Raw genomic sequence first — 17,925 nt, 5'->3', positions numbered from 1 at the left:
TACCTGGACTGAACCAGCCCTGCAGAGACTGCCCCCCACCCTATGTCCCACAGAGAGACTGCCCACCACCCTATGTCCCACAGAGAGACTGCCCCCCCACCCTATGTCCCACAGAGAGCCCCCCCCTCATACCCCCACCTCCCTTTCCCACCAGTATCTCCCAGAGCTTTGAGTGCTCCCTCCAGTGGTGGAGATGTGTCTGTGCAGATGGGAGTTAGGTTGTCAGTAGTGACAGGGACAGGTCAGAATGGGGGGGTTAGGGGGGGGCATTGTTTTGGTTTGTTTGACCGTCCTCTCTCATTGGCTGCACCTGAAATAGTACTTGACAGAAACCAGAGGAACCACATACTTGGCGCCCCCTAGGGGCAGCCTGTTGCAGCAGATCTGCTGTTTAACTCCAGAATTTCCCAAACGTGGGATCAAAGAAGTCGTTGATTGATTGATTGATTGATTGATTTAAGTTGGGTTTGAAACTTAACTTTGATCCTTGGACGACCGTGTCTCCACCCGGTTCTTAGTCCCTGAACTGGATCTGGACTCAGTCTGGTTTGACTCTTTGCCAAGTTCACTTCCTTAAAGCTTCAGTTTTTTTTAGCTACTGCGTGTCGTATTGGGAGGCCTCCCAGCAGGGGGCGTTATTCCACCCCCTGCAAAACCAATCGTTCTAACAGATGCTAGGCTAAGTTAGCTTCTCACCTTGAGACAGACAGGACACCGTAGACCGCGTCAGGGTTTTAGGACGAAGAGAACCTGGCAGAGAGACAACTCAGAATGTTGAGGTTCATTTACTCCTGACTGAAACTTCTGTCCCAGGTCTGAAGGTCCTCTGGTCCCTCAGGAGATCGTCTCCCTGACTTGTCCCCAAGTCTCCTCTGGGTCTGTGTGTGGTCTGTGGACGTCCGTCCCTGGTCTGGTCTCATCTTCTGAGGTGAACTTTTGCTGAGTCAGCGTGGTCTTTCTCTAACTTTGGTTGGATGTTCGTTGGACGTCCATGGAACGGACTTCTCTAAATGTTGGCTCCCGGTTGGTGAAATGGTTCAGTTGGCTCAACCGCAGGTCGTGGTCCAAATCCTAGCCGTAGCTTCTCCTAAACCTGGACTCTGTCAGGTTCTACGAGCCGGTTCTCCTCCACACAACAGAACAAGGTCCAACCGAGTCGACTCATGGAAGGACTTTGTCCTTCTCCTTCTTCTGAGTGTGTGGGAGGAGTTCTGGCCGTGGACCCTCACAGAGGTGTGTACCCTGGACGCAGTTTCCAGAACCAGACCTGTGTCACTGGTGTTGATGGTGTCACTGGTGTCGATGGTGTCACTGGTGTCACTAGTGTTGATGGTGTCAGTGGTGTTGATGGTGTTGATGGTGTCACTGGTGTCACTGGTGTTAATGGTGTCACTGGTGTCACTGGTGTTGATGGTGTCACTGGTGTCGATGGTGTCACTGGTGTCACTAGTGTTGATGGTGTCAGTGGTGTTGATGGTGTTGATGGTGTCACTGGTGTCACTGGTGTTAATGGTGTCACTGGTGTCACTGGTGTTGATGGTGTCACTGGTGTCGATGGTGTCACTGGTGTCACTAGTGTTGATGGTGTCAGTGGTGTTGATGGTGTTGATGGTGTCACTGGTGTCACTGGTGTTAATGGTGTCACTGGTGTCACTGGTGTTGATGGTGTCACTGGTGTCGATGGTGTCACTGGTGTCACTAGTGTTGATGGTGTCAGTGGTGTTGATGGTGTTGATGGTGTCACTGGTGTCACTGGTGTTAATGGTGTCACTGGTGTCACTGGTGTTGATGGTGTCACTGGTGTCGATGGTGTCACTGGTGTCACTAGTGTTGATGGTGTCAGTGGTGTTGATGGTGTTGATGGTGTCACTGGTGTCACTGGTGTTAATGGTGTCACTGGTGTCACTGGTGTTGATGGTGTCACTGGTGTCGATGGTGTCACTGGTGTCACTAGTGTTGATGGTGTCAGTGGTGTTGATGGTGTTGATGGTGTCACTGGTGTCACTGGTGTTAATGGTGTCACTGGTGTCACTGGTGTTGATGGTGTCACTGGTGTCGATGGTGTCACTGGTGTCACTAGTGTTGATGGTGTCAGTGGTGTTGATGGTGTTGATGGTGTCACTGGTGTCACTGGTGTTAATGGTGTCACTGGTGTCACTGGTGTTGATGGTGTCACTGGTGTCGATGGTGTCACTGGTGTCACTAGTGTTGATGGTGTCAGTGGTGTTGATGGTGTTGATGGTGTCACTGGTGTCACTGGTGTTAATGGTGTCACTGGTGTCACTGGTGTTGATGGTGTCACTGGTGTCGATGGTGTCACTGGTGTCACTAGTGTTGATGGTGTCAGTGGTGTTGATGGTGTTGATGGTGTCACTGGTGTCACTGGTGTTAATGGTGTCACTGGTGTCACTGGTGTTGATGGTGTCACTGGTGTCGATGGTGTCACTGGTGTCACTAGTGTTGATGGTGTCAGTGGTGTTGATGGTGTTGATGGTGTCACTGGTGTCACTGGTGTTAATGGTGTCACTGGTGTCACTGGTGTTGATGGTGTCACTGGTGTCGATGGTGTCACTGGTGTCACTAGTGTTGATGGTGTCAGTGGTGTTGATGGTGTTGATGGTGTCACTGGTGTCACTGGTGTTAATGGTGTCACTGGTGTCACTGGTGTTGATGGTGTCACTGGTGTCGATGGTGTCACTGGTGTCACTAGTGTTGATGGTGTCAGTGGTGTTGATGGTGTTGATGGTGTCACTGGTGTCACTGGTGTTAATGGTGTCACTGGTGTCACTGGTGTTGATGGTGTCACTGGTGTCGATGGTGTCACTGGTGTCACTAGTGTTGATGGTGTCAGTGGTGTTGATGGTGTTGATGGTGTCACTGGTGTCACTGGTGTTAATGGTGTCACTGGTGTCACTGGTGTTGATGGTGTCACTGGTGTCGATGGTGTCACTGGTGTCACTAGTGTTGATGGTGTCAGTGGTGTTGATGGTGTTGATGGTGTCACTGGTGTCACTGGTGTTAATGGTGTCACTGGTGTCACTGGTGTTGATGGTGTCACTGGTGTCGATGGTGTCACTGGTGTCACTAGTGTTGATGGTGTCAGTGGTGTTGATGGTGTTGATGGTGTCACTGGTGTCACTGGTGTTAATGGTGTCACTGGTGTCACTGGTGTTGATGGTGTCACTGGTGTCGATGGTGTCACTGGTGTCACTAGTGTTGATGGTGTCAGTGGTGTTGATGGTGTTGATGGTGTCACTGGTGTCACTGGTGTTAATGGTGTCACTGGTGTCACTGGTGTTGATGGTGTCACTGGTGTCGATGGTGTCACTGGTGTCACTAGTGTTGATGGTGTCAGTGGTGTTGATGGTGTTGATGGTGTCACTGGTGTCACTGGTGTTAATGGTGTCACTGGTGTCACTGGTGTTGATGGTGTCACTGGTGTCGATGGTGTCACTGGTGTCACTAGTGTTGATGGTGTCAGTGGTGTTGATGGTGTTGATGGTGTCACTGGTGTCACTGGTGTTAATGGTGTCACTGGTGTCACTGGTGTTGATGGTGTCACTGGTGTCGATGGTGTCACTGGTGTCACTAGTGTTGATGGTGTCAGTGGTGTTGATGGTGTTGATGGTGTCACTGGTGTCACTGGTGTTAATGGTGTCACTGGTGTCACTGGTGTTGATGGTGTCACTGGTGTCGATGGTGTCACTGGTGTCACTAGTGTTGATGGTGTCAGTGGTGTTGATGGTGTTGATGGTGTCACTGGTGTCACTGGTGTTAATGGTGTCACTGGTGTCACTGGTGTTGATGGTGTCACTGGTGTCGATGGTGTCACTGGTGTCACTAGTGTTGATGGTGTCAGTGGTGTTGATGGTGTTGATGGTGTCACTGGTGTCACTGGTGTTAATGGTGTCACTGGTGTCACTGGTGTTGATGGTGTCACTGGTGTCGATGGTGTCACTGGTGTCACTAGTGTTGATGGTGTCAGTGGTGTTGATGGTGTTGATGGTGTCACTGGTGTCACTGGTGTTAATGGTGTCACTGGTGTCACTGGTGTTGATGGTGTCACTGGTGTCGATGGTGTCACTGGTGTCACTAGTGTTGATGGTGTCAGTGGTGTTGATGGTGTTGATGGTGTCACTGGTGTCACTGGTGTTAATGGTGTCACTGGTGTCACTGGTGTTGATGGTGTCACTGGTGTCGATGGTGTCACTGGTGTCACTAGTGTTGATGGTGTCAGTGGTGTTGATGGTGTTGATGGTGTCACTGGTGTCACTGGTGTTAATGGTGTCACTGGTGTCACTGGTGTTGATGGTGTCACTGGTGTCGATGGTGTCACTGGTGTCACTAGTGTTGATGGTGTCAGTGGTGTTGATGGTGTTGATGGTGTCACTGGTGTCACTGGTGTTAATGGTGTCACTGGTGTCACTGGTGTTGATGGTGTCACTGGTGTCGATGGTGTCGATGGTGTCGATGGTGTCACTAGTGTTGATGGTGTCAGTGGTGTCACTGGTGTCGATGGTGTCACTGGTGTTGATGGTGTCACTGGTGTCGATGGTGTCACTAGTGTCGATGGTGTCACTAGTGTCGATGGTGTCACTAGTGTCGATGGTGTCACTAGTGTCGATGGTGTCACTAGTGTCGATGGTGTCACTAGTGTCGATGGTGTCACTAGTGTCGATGGTGTCACTAGTGTCGATGGTGTCACTGGTGACGATGGTGTCACTAGTGACGATGGTGTCACTGGTGTTGATGGTGTTACTAGTGTTGATGGTGTCGATGGTGTCAGTAGTGTTGATGGTGTTACTAGTGACGATGGTGTCACTAGTGACGATGGTGTTACTAGTGTTGATGGTGTCGATGGTGTTGATGGTGTCACTAGTGTCGATGGTGTCACTGGTGTCAGTGGTGGCGGTTGGATTAGCTGAAGCTCAGGTTTAAATTGTCCGTAGACGATCGGACTTGCAGAGAACAGCTGCTCAAACAGTTCTGTTACAAAAGGAATTGGGAAATGTACTGTTTCTCTAGGAATACCACTGCTGCCCCCTGTGGTCAGTATGTATAACTGATGTGAAAGGATTTCAAAGAATGAAGTTGCAAAACAACTAGTGTTGGCGGGTTAGTGTTAATATCAGCACAGAGGTTTACACTACACCCTGTAGGTGGATGATGGTATTACAATATAAACATATTGATGTGATGAAAACAAATAATCACAGCATTCAGATTTGATTTTTTCTCCTTGAACTTCTGAATAGAAACAGTCTGAAGAACAGGAAGTTAATTTACTCTGACGTCATTGTACAACGATCACAGAGCAGGGTGTCATCATATTTCTCAGCAGGGTCAGTGGTCTGGTCTTCCTCTCTCTGATGTTCCGTCTGTGGCCTTTACTCGGCTGTAATTACTGACTCTTATCTGCTTCTGCTTAAATGCCAGGAGTCGGAGCTCTTCTCTGATTGGACGAGCTGGGCTTTTAAACCGGTCTGAGCAGCAGTTGATCTTAACTGACTCGTCAGGAGTTCACAGCCCAACGCGGCGACCTCTGACCCTGACGGCTGATGCCCAGTTAATGAGACGACGACAGTGGAGTTTATTTCATTCTGTTCTTTATTTAACAAAACACAGAGACACAGCTTTGTTCTGTCGATGTGAGGACGTGTGTCCACAGAGAGGTGGCGCTGCAGGCTAATGTGTAGCTGATCACATTTCACGTTTATTTTCAAAAAAAAAAAAAACAGATCAGGAGAAGACAATGATCTGGTGTCTCTGAGATAAACATTCACTCACAGAGACGGTGTGTGTGTGTGTGTGTGTGTGTGTGTGTTCAGTAGCAGCGCAGGAAGAAGGTGTTACAGGCCGTTCCTCTCAGGCAGTCACACAGACGACCGATCCGAGGTCCGTGTTTCATGGCGCAGCGTTCACCGACGTCACACTGAGAGACAGAGACAGAAGTTTGTTCTGAGAGGGACGGTGGACACGGTGGACAAGAGTGGACAAGAACACCTGCAGGACCACGCCCCCTCCAACCCCCCCTGAACTGAAGCAGTACTGGAAAAAGAACCGCTGAGTGGGACTGAAGACCCTGATCACTGACGGACGGACCAGCCAGAACCGACTGGAAGGTTCTGTCTATTGTTCCTCCTACAGACCTGGATCCTCCCTGGTGGTCCACAGTCCAGATACTGGAGACTCCCCCTGGTGTTTCATTGGTGTAACTGATGAGTTATGGTTTGGGTTCTGACTGACTGTGTAGAAGTTCTTACCCGAGGAATGACGCCGGCTTTCTTCTCCACGGACAAACTGGCAGCGTTAGAGTCTGAGAGCAGAGACTGCAGCGCCTCCTGCTGGATAAAGACATGAAGAACTGTAATTCATTTTTCCACTTTCATCTGATTCCCTGAAGAAAACAAAGACGTACCAGTTTGGTGACGGTTCGTCCAAGCAGCGGCTCGTCCAGTTGGAGGTCAGCTGAGCGCTGACCCTGACAGAGTGATGTCATCACGGACAGACAGACGACCAGGAAGACGACGGTTGGTCTCCTCTCCATCACCTGAAAACAACGTAACAATCGCTGAAAAAAAAAAAAAAAAAAAACACAACTGGAACTTTCTGTCAAAAAACAAACAAAAAAAACTCACTGTGTAGAAATGAAAAGCTGTTGTGGTAAATCTGTGACCTCCTGCTCTGCTCCTGCTCTGCTCCTGCTCCTGGTGTGGGTGAGGCTCCTCTGTGACCTCCTCCTCCTGCTCCTCCTGTGATGGTGCTGATGCTGATGCTGATGCTGGGTGTGAGTGAGACTCCTCTCCTCGCTGCGTCTCCTGCTGCTCTTATACTCCTCCTCCTCCTGCTGTGATGTCACTGCTGGTTATTCACAGTTTTGGTGAAGAGTCTGAGGGATGAAGGTGATGAAGACGAAGATGAAGAGCGTGGAAAAAAACAGTCCGTCGTCAGAGAAGAACTCGTCACACCTCGTCGTCGTCGAGGTTTTTAACTAAAAGTTGACTTTAAAGGTGAGCGTGAGGTGAAAACAGAACAGAACTTCAGTCGCTGCATCCAAAATAATAATGATTTATATTTTATAACATTCAAGTTTTCTGTGTTCCAGGTGACGGGAACTGTTGATTCACCTGTGAAGAAAGAACCTTCCTGATGAACTCTGACCCCGACCTTGACCCTGAGGTTTGATTGTGTTTTGTTTCTGTTTTTTTGTTTAAACTGTTTTAATATTTTTTTCTGTCAAAGTCAATTCCAGGAAATCCATCGTTTGTTGTTGTTTTTAGGAAGGAAACAGTTGTTCTGACGGGAACTGTCCGTCACCAGTGGGGGGGGCGGGGGGGGGGGCTACACCATGGTTGGTCCACCATGGGTGGTTCTCCAGGGGATCACAAGGTCACACACACACACACACACACACACACTGAGACAAACAAGCGTTCACACTGACAGTGTGTTTAAGTCAGAGTGAACACACACACACACACACACACACTCCATCAGTTTCCACTGAGGATCGAACCCCTGACCTTTGTCTCAGGGCAACATCACTCTCCACCTTATGACCCTTCTCCTTTAATTAATGATTCATGTTAGCTACTACAGTGATGTGTGACGTCACTTTCTAACTCTTTATTTTCATAAAGAAATGTGGTTTGATTTTCTGCTAAAATGATAAAAAAAAAATCACGAATAAATCTCGACACTGAACATCGGTCTCGTTCCTGTGAAGCCTGTAGGAGTCTCGGGCCGCGGCCACAGGTGGCGCTGCAGCAGCCGCAGGATCAGCAGCGGTGTGTCTCAGCAGCGTCAGCCGCAACAAGAGGCTCCGGGGCGGCAGCTCGGTCAAAATGGAGACCCTGAGAGAAGCAGTGATGCAGCGACTGACCGCGGCGGCAGAGGAGATTTTGGGCTTGTTTGAAAAAACCATGGTGGAGTTCGAGGCGGAGATGATCCGACAGCTGAAGCCGGACATCAGCGCCAGAAGTCCGGCCTTGGGTCTGCTCCCTCCACGGATCTCAGGTCAGTTTGACACAGGGACGAGGAGCCAGGCCTGAGTCCCCCACAGGTCATGCTAACTGATGCTAGCCATTGTTAGCTCCTGTTAGCCGCGCTCATCACGGTTAGCCCGAGGCTAGTGGCTGCTTGAAACGTCTGTTGGTTTATGTTATCTCTAGATGATCGGCTAACCAGTGTTGACTGCAGCTCCACTGACGTTAGCACCTGCTAATTGTAGCTAGTCGCCTGGAGTAGGTGTTGTCTGAAGTTAGCGACTGGTCGTCGCTGCCCGGCTGTTGATGCTCACAGGCTACCGTTAGCATCTACTGAACGGATTCGCTTATAATTAACGAACCAAAAATCAACTTCGATACTTCGATAAATGGGCTGAGCATCGATAACATCATGATGTTTGTTATTGTCAGTAACGACTGCTCTGAGTCTGAGGCTCAGTTTGACTCACTGTTTACATCAGTCGTCACAAAGAAGTGTGTTTAACTCTGTGGCCTGCAGGTGTCAGCAGCGCTGCCCCTCAGCAGCAGGAGTGGTGCCCCAGCATCAAGGAGGAAGAGGAGGAGATGTGGTCCAATCAGGAGGAGGATGTCACCGCGGTGACCGTGAAGAACGAGGAGGACGAGGAGAGGCCCGAGTCGTCACAGCGCCACCATCAGAGCCGCGCGGACGACTTCGTCCGCGCGTCGTCATCCAATTCTGCTCTGGTTCTTCAGCACCACGACGGCTCACCGACAGGCACCGAGTCTGGGGCGCGGACCCCGGCGGGGGCCAAGGTGTTCACCTGCGAGATCTGCGGCAAAGCCTTCACCCAGAAGCTCCACCTGATGCAGCACATGTCGTGTCACGCCGGCGACACGCTCTTCTGCTGCGGCGTCTGCCACAAAAGGTTCACGCTGCTGTATCAGCTCCGGAAACACGAGCGCGTCTGCCGCAGCGGCGACCCCGTGCAGCTCCACATCCAGGAGTTGTCCGAGGGCCGGGCCAAGAAGAAGCAGGTCCCCTGCCCCGTGTGCGGCGAGGTCTTCGGCTCCAACGACTCCCTGAGAAGACATTTTCGTTGTCACACGGGGGAAAAACCGTTCGGCTGCCCCATCTGTGGTCGACACTTCAGGGACCGTGGGAACATGGGGAAGCACATGGTGCTGCACACGGGGGAGAAACGCTTCGGCTGCGACACCTGCGGACAGAGGTTCACCTGGAAAGTCCAGCTGAAGAAACACAAGTGTGACGGGCAGGCGGCCACCGCAGCCACGGCAACAGAACCAGAGCCAGAATAGGTGTCATGTGACCTGGTCTGGTTCAGGAGGGGGGGCCGGGGGGGCGTGGCCTTGAAACACCAGTGTTAGAGAGTGGACATCTGTGACTGGAGACACTGACTGAATGTAAAAAATAGTTCTAGTTTATAAACTAGGAAAGAAACCCGCTGTTCTCTTGATGCCCGGCAGAGGGCGACTGTCGTTATGTATTGTCACTGAGAATTTTTTTTTTTCATTTGGTTAAAGTTTTCAGTTTTCAATTGATTTTAGTTCCTACTAACTGTGGATAGTTGTGATTTAGAAGGTTAAAGTGACATCTGGTGGTGAAGCAGCATATGACATCCTAAACTTTGTCATAAAGTTTTAACATAACTAGTTTATATTTACCAGACATGAACTTTCAAATCTTGTTTTTAGTTTTTTTAAATATAAAACTTGAATAACGTACGTTTAGATTTTTGTTCTTTTTCGTTATTAACTTTTCATAGTTTTTAATAATGAAATGAGTCAAAAATAAAGATTTACTGCTGTGACTATTGTTTACCCATAATGCATCACTACATCAAGAAGTATATGAGAAAAAAAGTATGTTGATGTACTAGTGAAGTATTTCCATACATAGAAATACAGATGAAGTATTTTGTTGGTGTAATTGAAGTATTTATATATGAAGGTTTACAGTAGTTTTTTTGGTTTTTTTTGGGCAAACGTGTGTTTAAAAAAGACTTTGGAGAATCATTAGCAGATTTTTATTCTGTAAGCTAACCTTTAGCATCCCCGTCCTAACTCTGATGACAGTTTCCTTGTACCAATCGTATCAGTGACTACGCCATCATCAGCTGTTGCTAGGCAGGTCACAGAGAACTCACGGTGACGTCACTGGATCCACAGCAGAGACACCGTGTCCTTGGTCAACAGTTTTATTTCATATATAAACATATATGTGCTAACGGTACTCATTTCTAATTGGCTCAGAATCTGAGTCATGATGTCACCAACAGTTACTGACGGACATTTACATCAGAACGGCTGAGCTGAAGCCTGCAGGTCAAAGGTCAAAGGCAGCCCGTTCATCTGTGAGTTCTCATGTGGATGGTCATGCAGCCCTTGGACCTGAAGCTCCGCCCACACTCGGGGCAGTCGAAGGGTTTCTCTCCGGTGTGGATCCTCTGGTGCTCCTGGAGGCTGGCCTTGGTCCTCAGACCTTTGCCACAGAAGGAACACTTGAAGGGTCGGTCTCCGGCGTGCGTTATCATGTGGGACTTCAGGTAGGGCTTGCGGCTGAACTTCTTGCCGCACAAGAAACAAGTGAAGGGTTTGACTCCGGTGTGGATGGTCATGTGTGACTTGAGCGTCACCTTGGCCTTGAACCTTCTGCCGCAATCCAGGCATCGGAACGGTTTGTCGGCCTCTTCGTCGTCAGGAGCCGCTTCGGTTTTGGCGACCTTTCGACCCGATGGTTTCCAGGAGTCTGTCCAAACACCGGCGTCGCCATCTCCCGAGTCTGAGTCCGAGGAACTTTCGGTGTCCGAAGTTCCGGAAGATTCCTCCGAGTCCATGGAGTCGGTGATCTCAGCCAGGTTTTCACTCAGTTCCTGCTCAGCAGCGCCTCCCACTGGCCGCCAGGCGGGTTCTGCTCCTCGACTGTCCTCTCTGAGCGCCGCCTGGTGACTGCTCATGTGATGTGTCAGCTGGACCCTCTGTGTGAAGGGTTTGGAACACTGGGGGCAGCTGAAGGGTCTCCTCGCCGTCGGCTGGACCTTCCTGGGCGTCTTCACGTTGGACCGCTGGTCCACGTGACGGGCCGAGCTGCGGGATCCATTCTGATGGCGTCCGTGTGACGTGGCCTCTGCGTTCTTTCCCCAAACGGCACTGAGCTGCGGATCAAAACCCTGGGAATGGAGGACCAGAACCGGACTGCTGCCTGGTCCTGGTCCTGGTCCTGGTTCTGCTCCTCCACGGTCCAGACTCTGGAGGTGAAGCTGCGAGGAAACAACTTCTTCTTCTTCTTCAATCTTCACGGTCACCGCAGTGATGTCGACCTCCTCCTGACCGCCCTCCACAGGGTGGCGACATTACTGCTGCTCCGGGACAAACTCTTCTTCGCTCACCAACAGCAGCAGGTCCTCTGGAGGAAACATCAACCACAAGGTCAACAACCACAGCTGTGACCACACCCAACCGTACCAGAGCCCTCTGGTGTCAGGTGTTGGTTACTGCACTCACACCTGACTCACTGTTTATTATTGGTTATAATAAACACACAGTGTAACTAACAGAGGTGGGATTTGTGCCGGCAACCCTTCTATTACCCAATCCTATAACCTCAGGGCTGGTTCAAAGAACAGCGCCCCCACTCTGAAACACTGAGGTGCGCGTCCAGAGATTTGGAGACGCTTCTGGACCTGAGGCTGATGTTTCACATTTCTGGCAACTTCAATTCTAAAGAGTTATATCTTTAAAATGTTTTTAATCTATGTTTATTATCAACTTTTTTTTTTATTATTGTTGGTTTGAAGTAGTTGTTAAATATTTACGTCTGTGTTTTGTGCCAACCTGCGTCATTCCCTCGTGTTTTTGTCGATATTTTCCGTTACTTCAGAAACACCTTCATCAAAGATGACAAACCGGAAGTAACACAAAACACAGCGCAGCTTCACCAGGGCCCCCTGGTGTCTTCTGTCATTATGGTTCGGTTGTTCCACAGTGACGTTCATCATCATAATAATGGCCGCCGGGGAGGGTCAACACACCTGTGGTCTCCTGCTGGTTCTGGAGCTTAAAAGCTTCCAGAAGTTTCTGTTGCCGCCGGTTCTCCTGCTTGGAGCGACTCAGCTCCTCCTCGTACTCCGCTATGGTTCTTTCGAACAGCTCGAAGATCTGCTCCGCGGCCGCGATGAGGCGCTGCTGTACACTCTCTCTCAGCGTCTGCACTTTGGACATCACGGTGACGAAAAGGCGCTGCAGCTAACGGTGGTTCGTGGCTAATAGTCGATGCTAAGCAGCTGGCCTCGCTAAAAGCTAACTGTTAGAAGAACGCTGTTCTCGGCGCTAAGCTAACGGTAGCCAACTGCAGCTAAATGTTGAATTGTGGCTACGCCTGGGTAGCTATGTGGCTAACGGTTGTTGAGATAAATGTAGTTCGTTATCTCTGCGGATAACGAACTAAGGCGACATCCAGGTCCAGGGTGCGTGATGCTAACAATGCTAAGCTAATGCCTATTTCACTACAAAAATATTCTCCTCCTTTGGAAGTTTTTAATCACTAAGACACGTGACAGCCCACAGCGCGAAACTAACTCACACACGGACCCCGCTATCCTGTAGTCGTGATGGACAGCAGTTTCCGGCAGGGGCGAAGTTTCAAAATAAAAGTCATTTCACTCAAAATATGGAGAAGTAAAAAACAAACAAACTCAACATTAATTAGTTATTTAATTTTAATAAAAAGCCAAATCCTGGGGAGAGAAAAGTGACTAAAAAACAACTTTAAAAACATTTGATAAAATGTGGTTAAAGTGTAATAAATACCTGCTCTTTGATAAAATCATATTATTTTTTATCTGATATATTTGTTTTTTTTTTCTGCTCAGCATTTATGTCTCATTTCATCTGAAAGCTTTTATTCTAGAAACCACTTTTTTAAATTGTCACAGTCAACAGGACAAGAACACCTTAAACACTTTTAGCTAAACTTTAGCTTCAAATTGTTCCTTATTTTGTATTTAAAAGTTTTTTTTTTATCTGATATTTGTTTTTTTTTCTGCTCAGTATTTATGTCTCATTTCATCTGAAAGCTTTTATTCTAGAAACCACTTTTTTAAATTGTCACAGTCAACAGGACAAGAACACCTTAAACACTTTTAGCTAAACTTTAGCTTCTAATTGTTCCTTATTTTGTATTTAAAAGTTTTTTTTTAATTACACAAACAAAGCAAATCAGACGTGGGATTAAAGTTTGTTCTCAGTGCAGGAACAGTTCCAGGTACCGTGTTCGTTAGCATCGTTGAGCTAAAGTCACTGGTGTTCTCTGTGGGCTTCAGTGAGTGAGAGCCTCACAGACGTCACTGCTGCCGTTGAGCGCCCCCTTGTGGGGGCTCCTCTCACCCAAACACTGGTGGTACTTCAGCTCCGTGGACCAGGCGAACCTCTGGTCGCAGACGCTGCAGTGGTAGCGTTTCTCAGAGTTGTGGATTTCCAGGTGTCTCTTCAAGGTCCACTTGTATTTGAACTTTTTCCCGCAGGTGGAGCAGCTGAAGGGTGTCTCTCCGGTGTGCGTCCTCAGGTGGATCCGGACTTTCGCCGCGTCGATGCACTGTTTTCCACACACCGGGCACCAGTACGAGGCCTTGGCGGTGTGGAGCTTCATGTGACTCTCCAGGACGTCCAGGTAGGAGAAGCCCTGCCCGCACTGGCAGCAGATGTAGGGTTTGGAGCTGGACCTGGAGCCGGGGTCGTCGCCGGGGTCGTCGCCGGGGTCGTCGTCGGGGCGCTCCTCGTCCCGACCACGCTCAGGCTTCCTGCTGTCGCTCCAGAAGTCGCTGTCGTCGCTGCCGGCGTCCTCGGTTTTCACGTGGACGGCAGTGACGTCCACCTCCTCTTCTTCCTTCTTGACGTTGACAGGCCCCGCCCCCTGACGACCCCAGCGCCCTGAGTCACACGGGCTGTCACCGAGCGACCCCCCGGTCTCTCTGCTCCCTGACGTTTCTACCAGTCCACTCTGATTCCTTGACGATGTCAGACTCCAGAGGGCGCCGTCAGCGCCGGCCTCGCTCGGCGTCTCCTCCTCCTTCACACGGTTCTTCTTCCTGCTCTCCTTCCAGAAGTCGCTGTCGTCGCTGTCCGACTCTGAAAAGTCAAACGTCTTTTTGCCCGCGGCTCCTGGCGCCGGCTTCCTGTCCGCTTCAGACGAGGGCTCCACCAACGGCCACTGACCTCCACCGTTGACGTCCCAGCAGTCGAAGGTCTTGGCGTGGACCTCCATGTGTTTGGTCAGATGCCTCCTCCAGGTGAACTCCTTGCGGCAGACGAAGCACCTGAACTGCGTCTGTCTGCTGTGAACTCCCATGTGTTGGAACAACGTCTCTCTGTCGCCGAAGCCCATCTGACAGATGGAACAGTGGAGCAGTGGTTTGCTGGACGTCTGAGGACCGGAACTCTCGCTCTGGACGAATCCCACGCTGTTGACGTAAACGTTCAACGGTCTGTGTCCTAAATGGTCGCAGGCGTGTCTGGATATACTGTGTTCTGGTGCAGAGACGGGGTTGGACACGTTCTCGTCCGTCCCACTCTGGGTCGGAGGACTGAGACGGTCCTCACCGGAGGACTGAACCGTCTCAGAGTGCTGCAGTCGTCTTCTGTCATCGCCAGGTTCAGGATCGTGGTCAGAGTACGGTTTCTCTTCAGCCTCGGGAGCCTTTTTACTTCGTTGGTAGGTGAAACCAGACGGATGTCGTCTGATGTTTCTCCAGTCCTCTGCGTGGACACTTTCGTCCTGTCCTCGACTGACACGGGCCGGACCTTTAGCCCCCTGACACCTGTGATCCTTTAACTGAAACCTCCAGAAAAATCTCTTCCTGCAGACGCCGCAGCGAAACGGTTTCACCTGCGGGTGGACCACCATGTGTCGCTGCAGGAACCCCAACAGAGTGAAGGTTTTCCCACAGTGGAAGCACTTGAAGGGTCTCCCCGCCGTCTGGGTCTTCATGTAGGTCTGCGGCGAGCCGCGGTGTCTCTGCACGTGTCTCTGCAGGTTGTGTCGATGGACAAACGTCCTCCCACACTCCGAGCAGCAGAAGGACCCCCGGTGGGCGTGTGTGAGGTCGGAGTGCGTCCTCAGGTGTCTCTGCAGGTTGTGTTTGTAGATGTAGGATTTTCCGCACACGCAGCAGCTGAAGTAGGTTTCCAACGTCGGCGTCTTGATGTGTTTGATCAGCGATTCCCGTCCAACGCAACTGTCCCCAGACGTGAGGCCCTCGGGAGCTGTGCTGCCGCTGTCGCCACGGTTACGACTGCTGTTCTCTGGAGAGCGGGAACCTTGGGCCTCCTCCTCACCCTCCTCCTCCTCAGGTTCCTCCTCAATGGGAGCAAACTCCTGCTGACCAGGGTCGAACTCCGGGGTCTGAGTTTCTGTCGAACAGAAAAGACTGTGTTTAGGACCTGGTCCGTGTTTGACCAGAGACGCCCGAGGGACCATGCACCCAATGTTGAAGACCGTATACTTTTGGATTTATTTATTTTTTTGCATCTGCTTTAAAGGCAAATGTAATTCTATAGTAAATATTTCGTTTTTTCTTTTACAGGAATTCAAATATCACCAGTAAAATAAAACAAAACAAAAACAACTAATGGTTGTTTCTGTTTCCATGTTAATAACAATTGTACAAATACCAAATACATAGATATCGTAAAGATCCATATTACCGTATCGATACCGTAGAATCGATAGCATTTCCACCTTTAAATCAAATATTTTATATATATATACAAACCTGTTTATTTGACTTCTGCTGCTTCATAAACACTGAACAAGTTCGGTCCACACTCATCAGTGAACGGCCGCCATTTTGGCTCAAAACCTTTTTATATTTCATATTAAACCAAAGTTTAACCGAAGAACAAAAGCAGCGATAGCAGCTAGCTGCTGTGGCTAACGTAAGCGAGCTTTGTTTAGCATAGCCTAGCATTCTGAACTTGAACGAACCTTCTCGGACCGAATCCAGCAGTTTCTGGTTCCGATCCATTTCCTGTTGATACTGTGACACTTTTCTCTCCAGGTGTCCGAACAGTTCTGATCGCAGTGACGTCAGCAGCTGCTGCAGGAACACGCTCTTCACCTCCCGCAGTCTGGACATGTTTACATGAGTCGGTGCAGAGTCAGACACAACACGGAAGTGAAATCCATGGTTCCGCTTCGAAAATCGCTCCTTCAAAATAAGAGCCTTTTGTAGAGATTGATAAAGTTCGACTTCGAAAACCAGGTGTCAAAAACCAGAACATTCGACAACATTAATGTCTGATCTGAACTTCAAAGAACTTTGTGAAGAAGACTTAATTATAGATAAATTGAACCAGATGGAATAACAACAAAGTTCTACAAACATTTCAGATACAAAGCTCTTATTGGTCCACGCTTTAACTGAGTGAATAAATGAAACCAGGTGAAATAAAAAGCTGTGACACTTTGAAACACAGACGACAAAAGGAATCTCTAGGACAATAATAAATAATTAGTCAGGATTTCTGTTGATCCATGATGACATCTGATTGGTTTTGGACCTTATGGATTCTAATTAACTAATTAAGGATGATGGTTCTGTTGTTTCTGGACTTTGACCTTTATTGTTACCACATGACGACGGTACACACTGATGTTACAGGTGAAGGTTGAAGGAGCATCAGGCAGGGCGGCAGTATTTCACCTCTTCTGTTCATTGTTGCCACTGAATCACCAGCCATCGCTGTTACACCATCAGCAGATAGATGGCAGTGTTTCTCATCTGTTTTTATTTGAGATTTAATTTAAATGATGAGACGACTGTGGACTTCTGGTCCTCAGTTGTCTCAGTTGTCCTCCACCCTGGTCTTGGTCCTCAGGTCACGTCAGTCCATCAAACATTCTTTGACAAACTCACCATCAGAGACCAACATAGTTGCCTTCAAAATAAAAGCCTAGCAGCGCCCCTGTCCTGGTCTCCACATGCAGTGACTGACGTGTAAAGTGGCAAGGATTTAGTTTCACACTGGAGTTTAGTGTGAATGTTTGAACGCTGCTGACGGACCAATCAGAAACAGTGTTGAAACAAAGTCTGTTTAAGGTGGAAATAAAAACAAACTGGTTGGTAAAATGTTTGTTTGGTCATCATTTAAATGAAATGTTTTTTAATGTCTGATTATTGATGATACAAGTATCCAGTTAGTCAGTATCAGTGAACCGTCATGTCTCGTCTGGACCAGTGAGGTCACACCAGGGGTCACACATCAACCAGGGTCTCTCCGCGCTGCTCCGTCAAGTTCTTTCTGGAGTGAGTTTTCTCGTGGACCCTCAGGTTCGACCTGTGGCCAAATCTTTTCCCGCACACTGAGCAACTGAACGGTCTCTCCCCGGTGTGACTTTTCTCGTGTCTCCTCAGGTCACTCTTTTGGCTGAATCTCTTCCCACACACGGGGCAGCTGAAGGGTTTCTCCCCCGTGTGGATCCTCAGGTGCAGCTGCAGCGAGGGCTTCAGGTTGAAGCTCTTCCCACAGACGAGGCAGCTGAAGGGCCGGGCCCCCGAGTGGATGACCTCGTGGATCCTCACGCTGCTCTTGCGCCCGAAGCTTCTGCCGCACACGGAGCAACTGAAGGGTTTCTCCCCCGTGTGACTGTTCTCGTGTCTTTTCAGGTCACTTTTCTGGATGAATCTTTTCCCACACTCTGAGCAGCTGAAGGGTTTCTCCCCCGTGTGACCCTTCATGTGCCTCCTCAGGTCGTTCCCGCGCCCAAACCTTTTACCGCACACGGAGCAGCTGAAGTTCTCCACGCTCCTCAGACCCTTCTCCTCCTCGGCCTCTCTGCTCTCGGCCCAGCCCACGTCGCTGTCCTCGGTCTCAGCGGAGTCTTCGGCCTCGTCGTCGGTACCTGGTCCTGGACCCCCGTCTGGTTCCGGTCCTCCTGGACCCC

General features: G+C 49.6%; 3 protein-coding genes across 5 annotated transcripts in view; 1 reads left to right on the top strand and 2 right to left on the bottom strand.

Annotated features, from left to right (window-relative positions):
* Window positions 1-4,790: 4,790 nt before the first annotated feature.
* cart4 (cocaine- and amphetamine-regulated transcript 4) lies at window positions 4,791-6,766 on the bottom strand. 2 transcript variants are annotated; one of them, XM_017041164.2, is made up of 4 exons: window positions 6,639-6,766; window positions 6,419-6,550; window positions 6,264-6,341; window positions 4,791-5,932 (listed from the first exon to the last, which is right to left on the bottom strand). In XM_017041164.2, the coding sequence occupies exons 2-4, from the start codon at window positions 6,545-6,547 to the stop codon at window positions 5,825-5,827; spliced, it is 315 nt and encodes a 104-aa protein (XP_016896653.1). In that variant the 5' UTR covers window positions 6,548-6,550; window positions 6,639-6,766; the 3' UTR covers window positions 4,791-5,824. The 2 variants fall into 2 exon arrangements, with proteins under 2 accessions (XP_016896653.1, XP_008329183.1); XM_008330961.3 differs by having other exon boundaries at window positions 4,792-5,932; window positions 6,264-6,344.
* Window positions 6,767-6,945: 179 nt separating this feature from the next.
* On the top strand, window positions 6,946-9,795 carry LOC103393847 (zinc finger protein 471-like). Of its 2 annotated transcripts, XM_017041130.2 has the most exons (4): window positions 6,946-7,010; window positions 7,106-7,179; window positions 7,727-8,016; window positions 8,506-9,795. In XM_017041130.2, the coding sequence occupies exons 3-4, from the start codon at window positions 7,845-7,847 to the stop codon at window positions 9,282-9,284; spliced, it is 951 nt and encodes a 316-aa protein (XP_016896619.1). In that variant the 5' UTR covers window positions 6,946-7,010; window positions 7,106-7,179; window positions 7,727-7,844; the 3' UTR covers window positions 9,285-9,795. The 2 variants fall into 2 exon arrangements, with proteins under 2 accessions (XP_016896619.1, XP_024920735.1); XM_025064967.1 differs by lacking the exons at window positions 6,946-7,010; window positions 7,106-7,179 and having other exon boundaries at window positions 7,457-8,016.
* Window positions 9,796-10,094: 299 nt separating this feature from the next.
* The window catches only part of LOC103393858 (zinc finger protein Xfin-like), an 8,552-nt gene continuing 721 nt past the window's right edge, over window positions 10,095-17,925 (bottom strand). The window contains exons 3-7 of the mRNA XM_025065329.1: window positions 17,239-17,922; window positions 15,967-16,245; window positions 13,305-15,392; window positions 12,017-12,196; window positions 10,095-11,340 (exon numbers count right to left, since the gene is read on the bottom strand). Of these exons, the coding sequence (XP_024921097.1) occupies window positions 10,334-11,340; window positions 12,017-12,196; window positions 13,305-15,392; window positions 15,967-16,245; window positions 17,239-17,719 (4,035 nt within the window). The 5' untranslated portion in view covers window positions 17,720-17,922 and the 3' untranslated portion in view covers window positions 10,095-10,333. The remainder of the gene's footprint in view (window positions 11,341-12,016; window positions 12,197-13,304; window positions 15,393-15,966; window positions 16,246-17,238; window positions 17,923-17,925) is intronic.

Source organism: Cynoglossus semilaevis, chromosome 18 (assembly GCF_000523025.1).
Source record: "Cynoglossus semilaevis isolate Cse_v1.0 chromosome 18, Cse_v1.0, whole genome shotgun sequence".
Lineage (NCBI taxonomy): Eukaryota > Metazoa > Chordata > Actinopteri > Pleuronectiformes > Cynoglossidae > Cynoglossus > Cynoglossus semilaevis.
Note: the sequence above shows the minus strand (reverse complement) of the source record. Positions and strands in the feature narration are given on the sequence as shown.

Coding starts and splice junctions, on each gene's coding strand:
- cart4 (XM_008330961.3), bottom strand. CDS start 6,547: ATGGAGAGGAGACCAACCGTCGTCTTCCTGGTCGTCTGTCTGTCCGTG. Junction 6,345..6,418: donor GACGAACCGTCACCAAACTG/GTACGTCTTTGT, acceptor GTCTTTATCCAG/CAGGAGGCGCTGCAGTCTCT. Junction 5,933..6,263: donor AAGCCGGCGTCATTCCTCGG/GTAAGAACTTCT, acceptor TCTGTCTCTCAG/TGTGACGTCGGTGAACGCTG.
- LOC103393847 (XM_017041130.2), top strand. CDS start 7,845: ATGGAGACCCTGAGAGAAGCAGTGATGCAGCGACTGACCGCGGCGGCA. Junction 8,017..8,505: donor GCTCCCTCCACGGATCTCAG/GTCAGTTTGACA, acceptor TGTGGCCTGCAG/GTGTCAGCAGCGCTGCCCCT.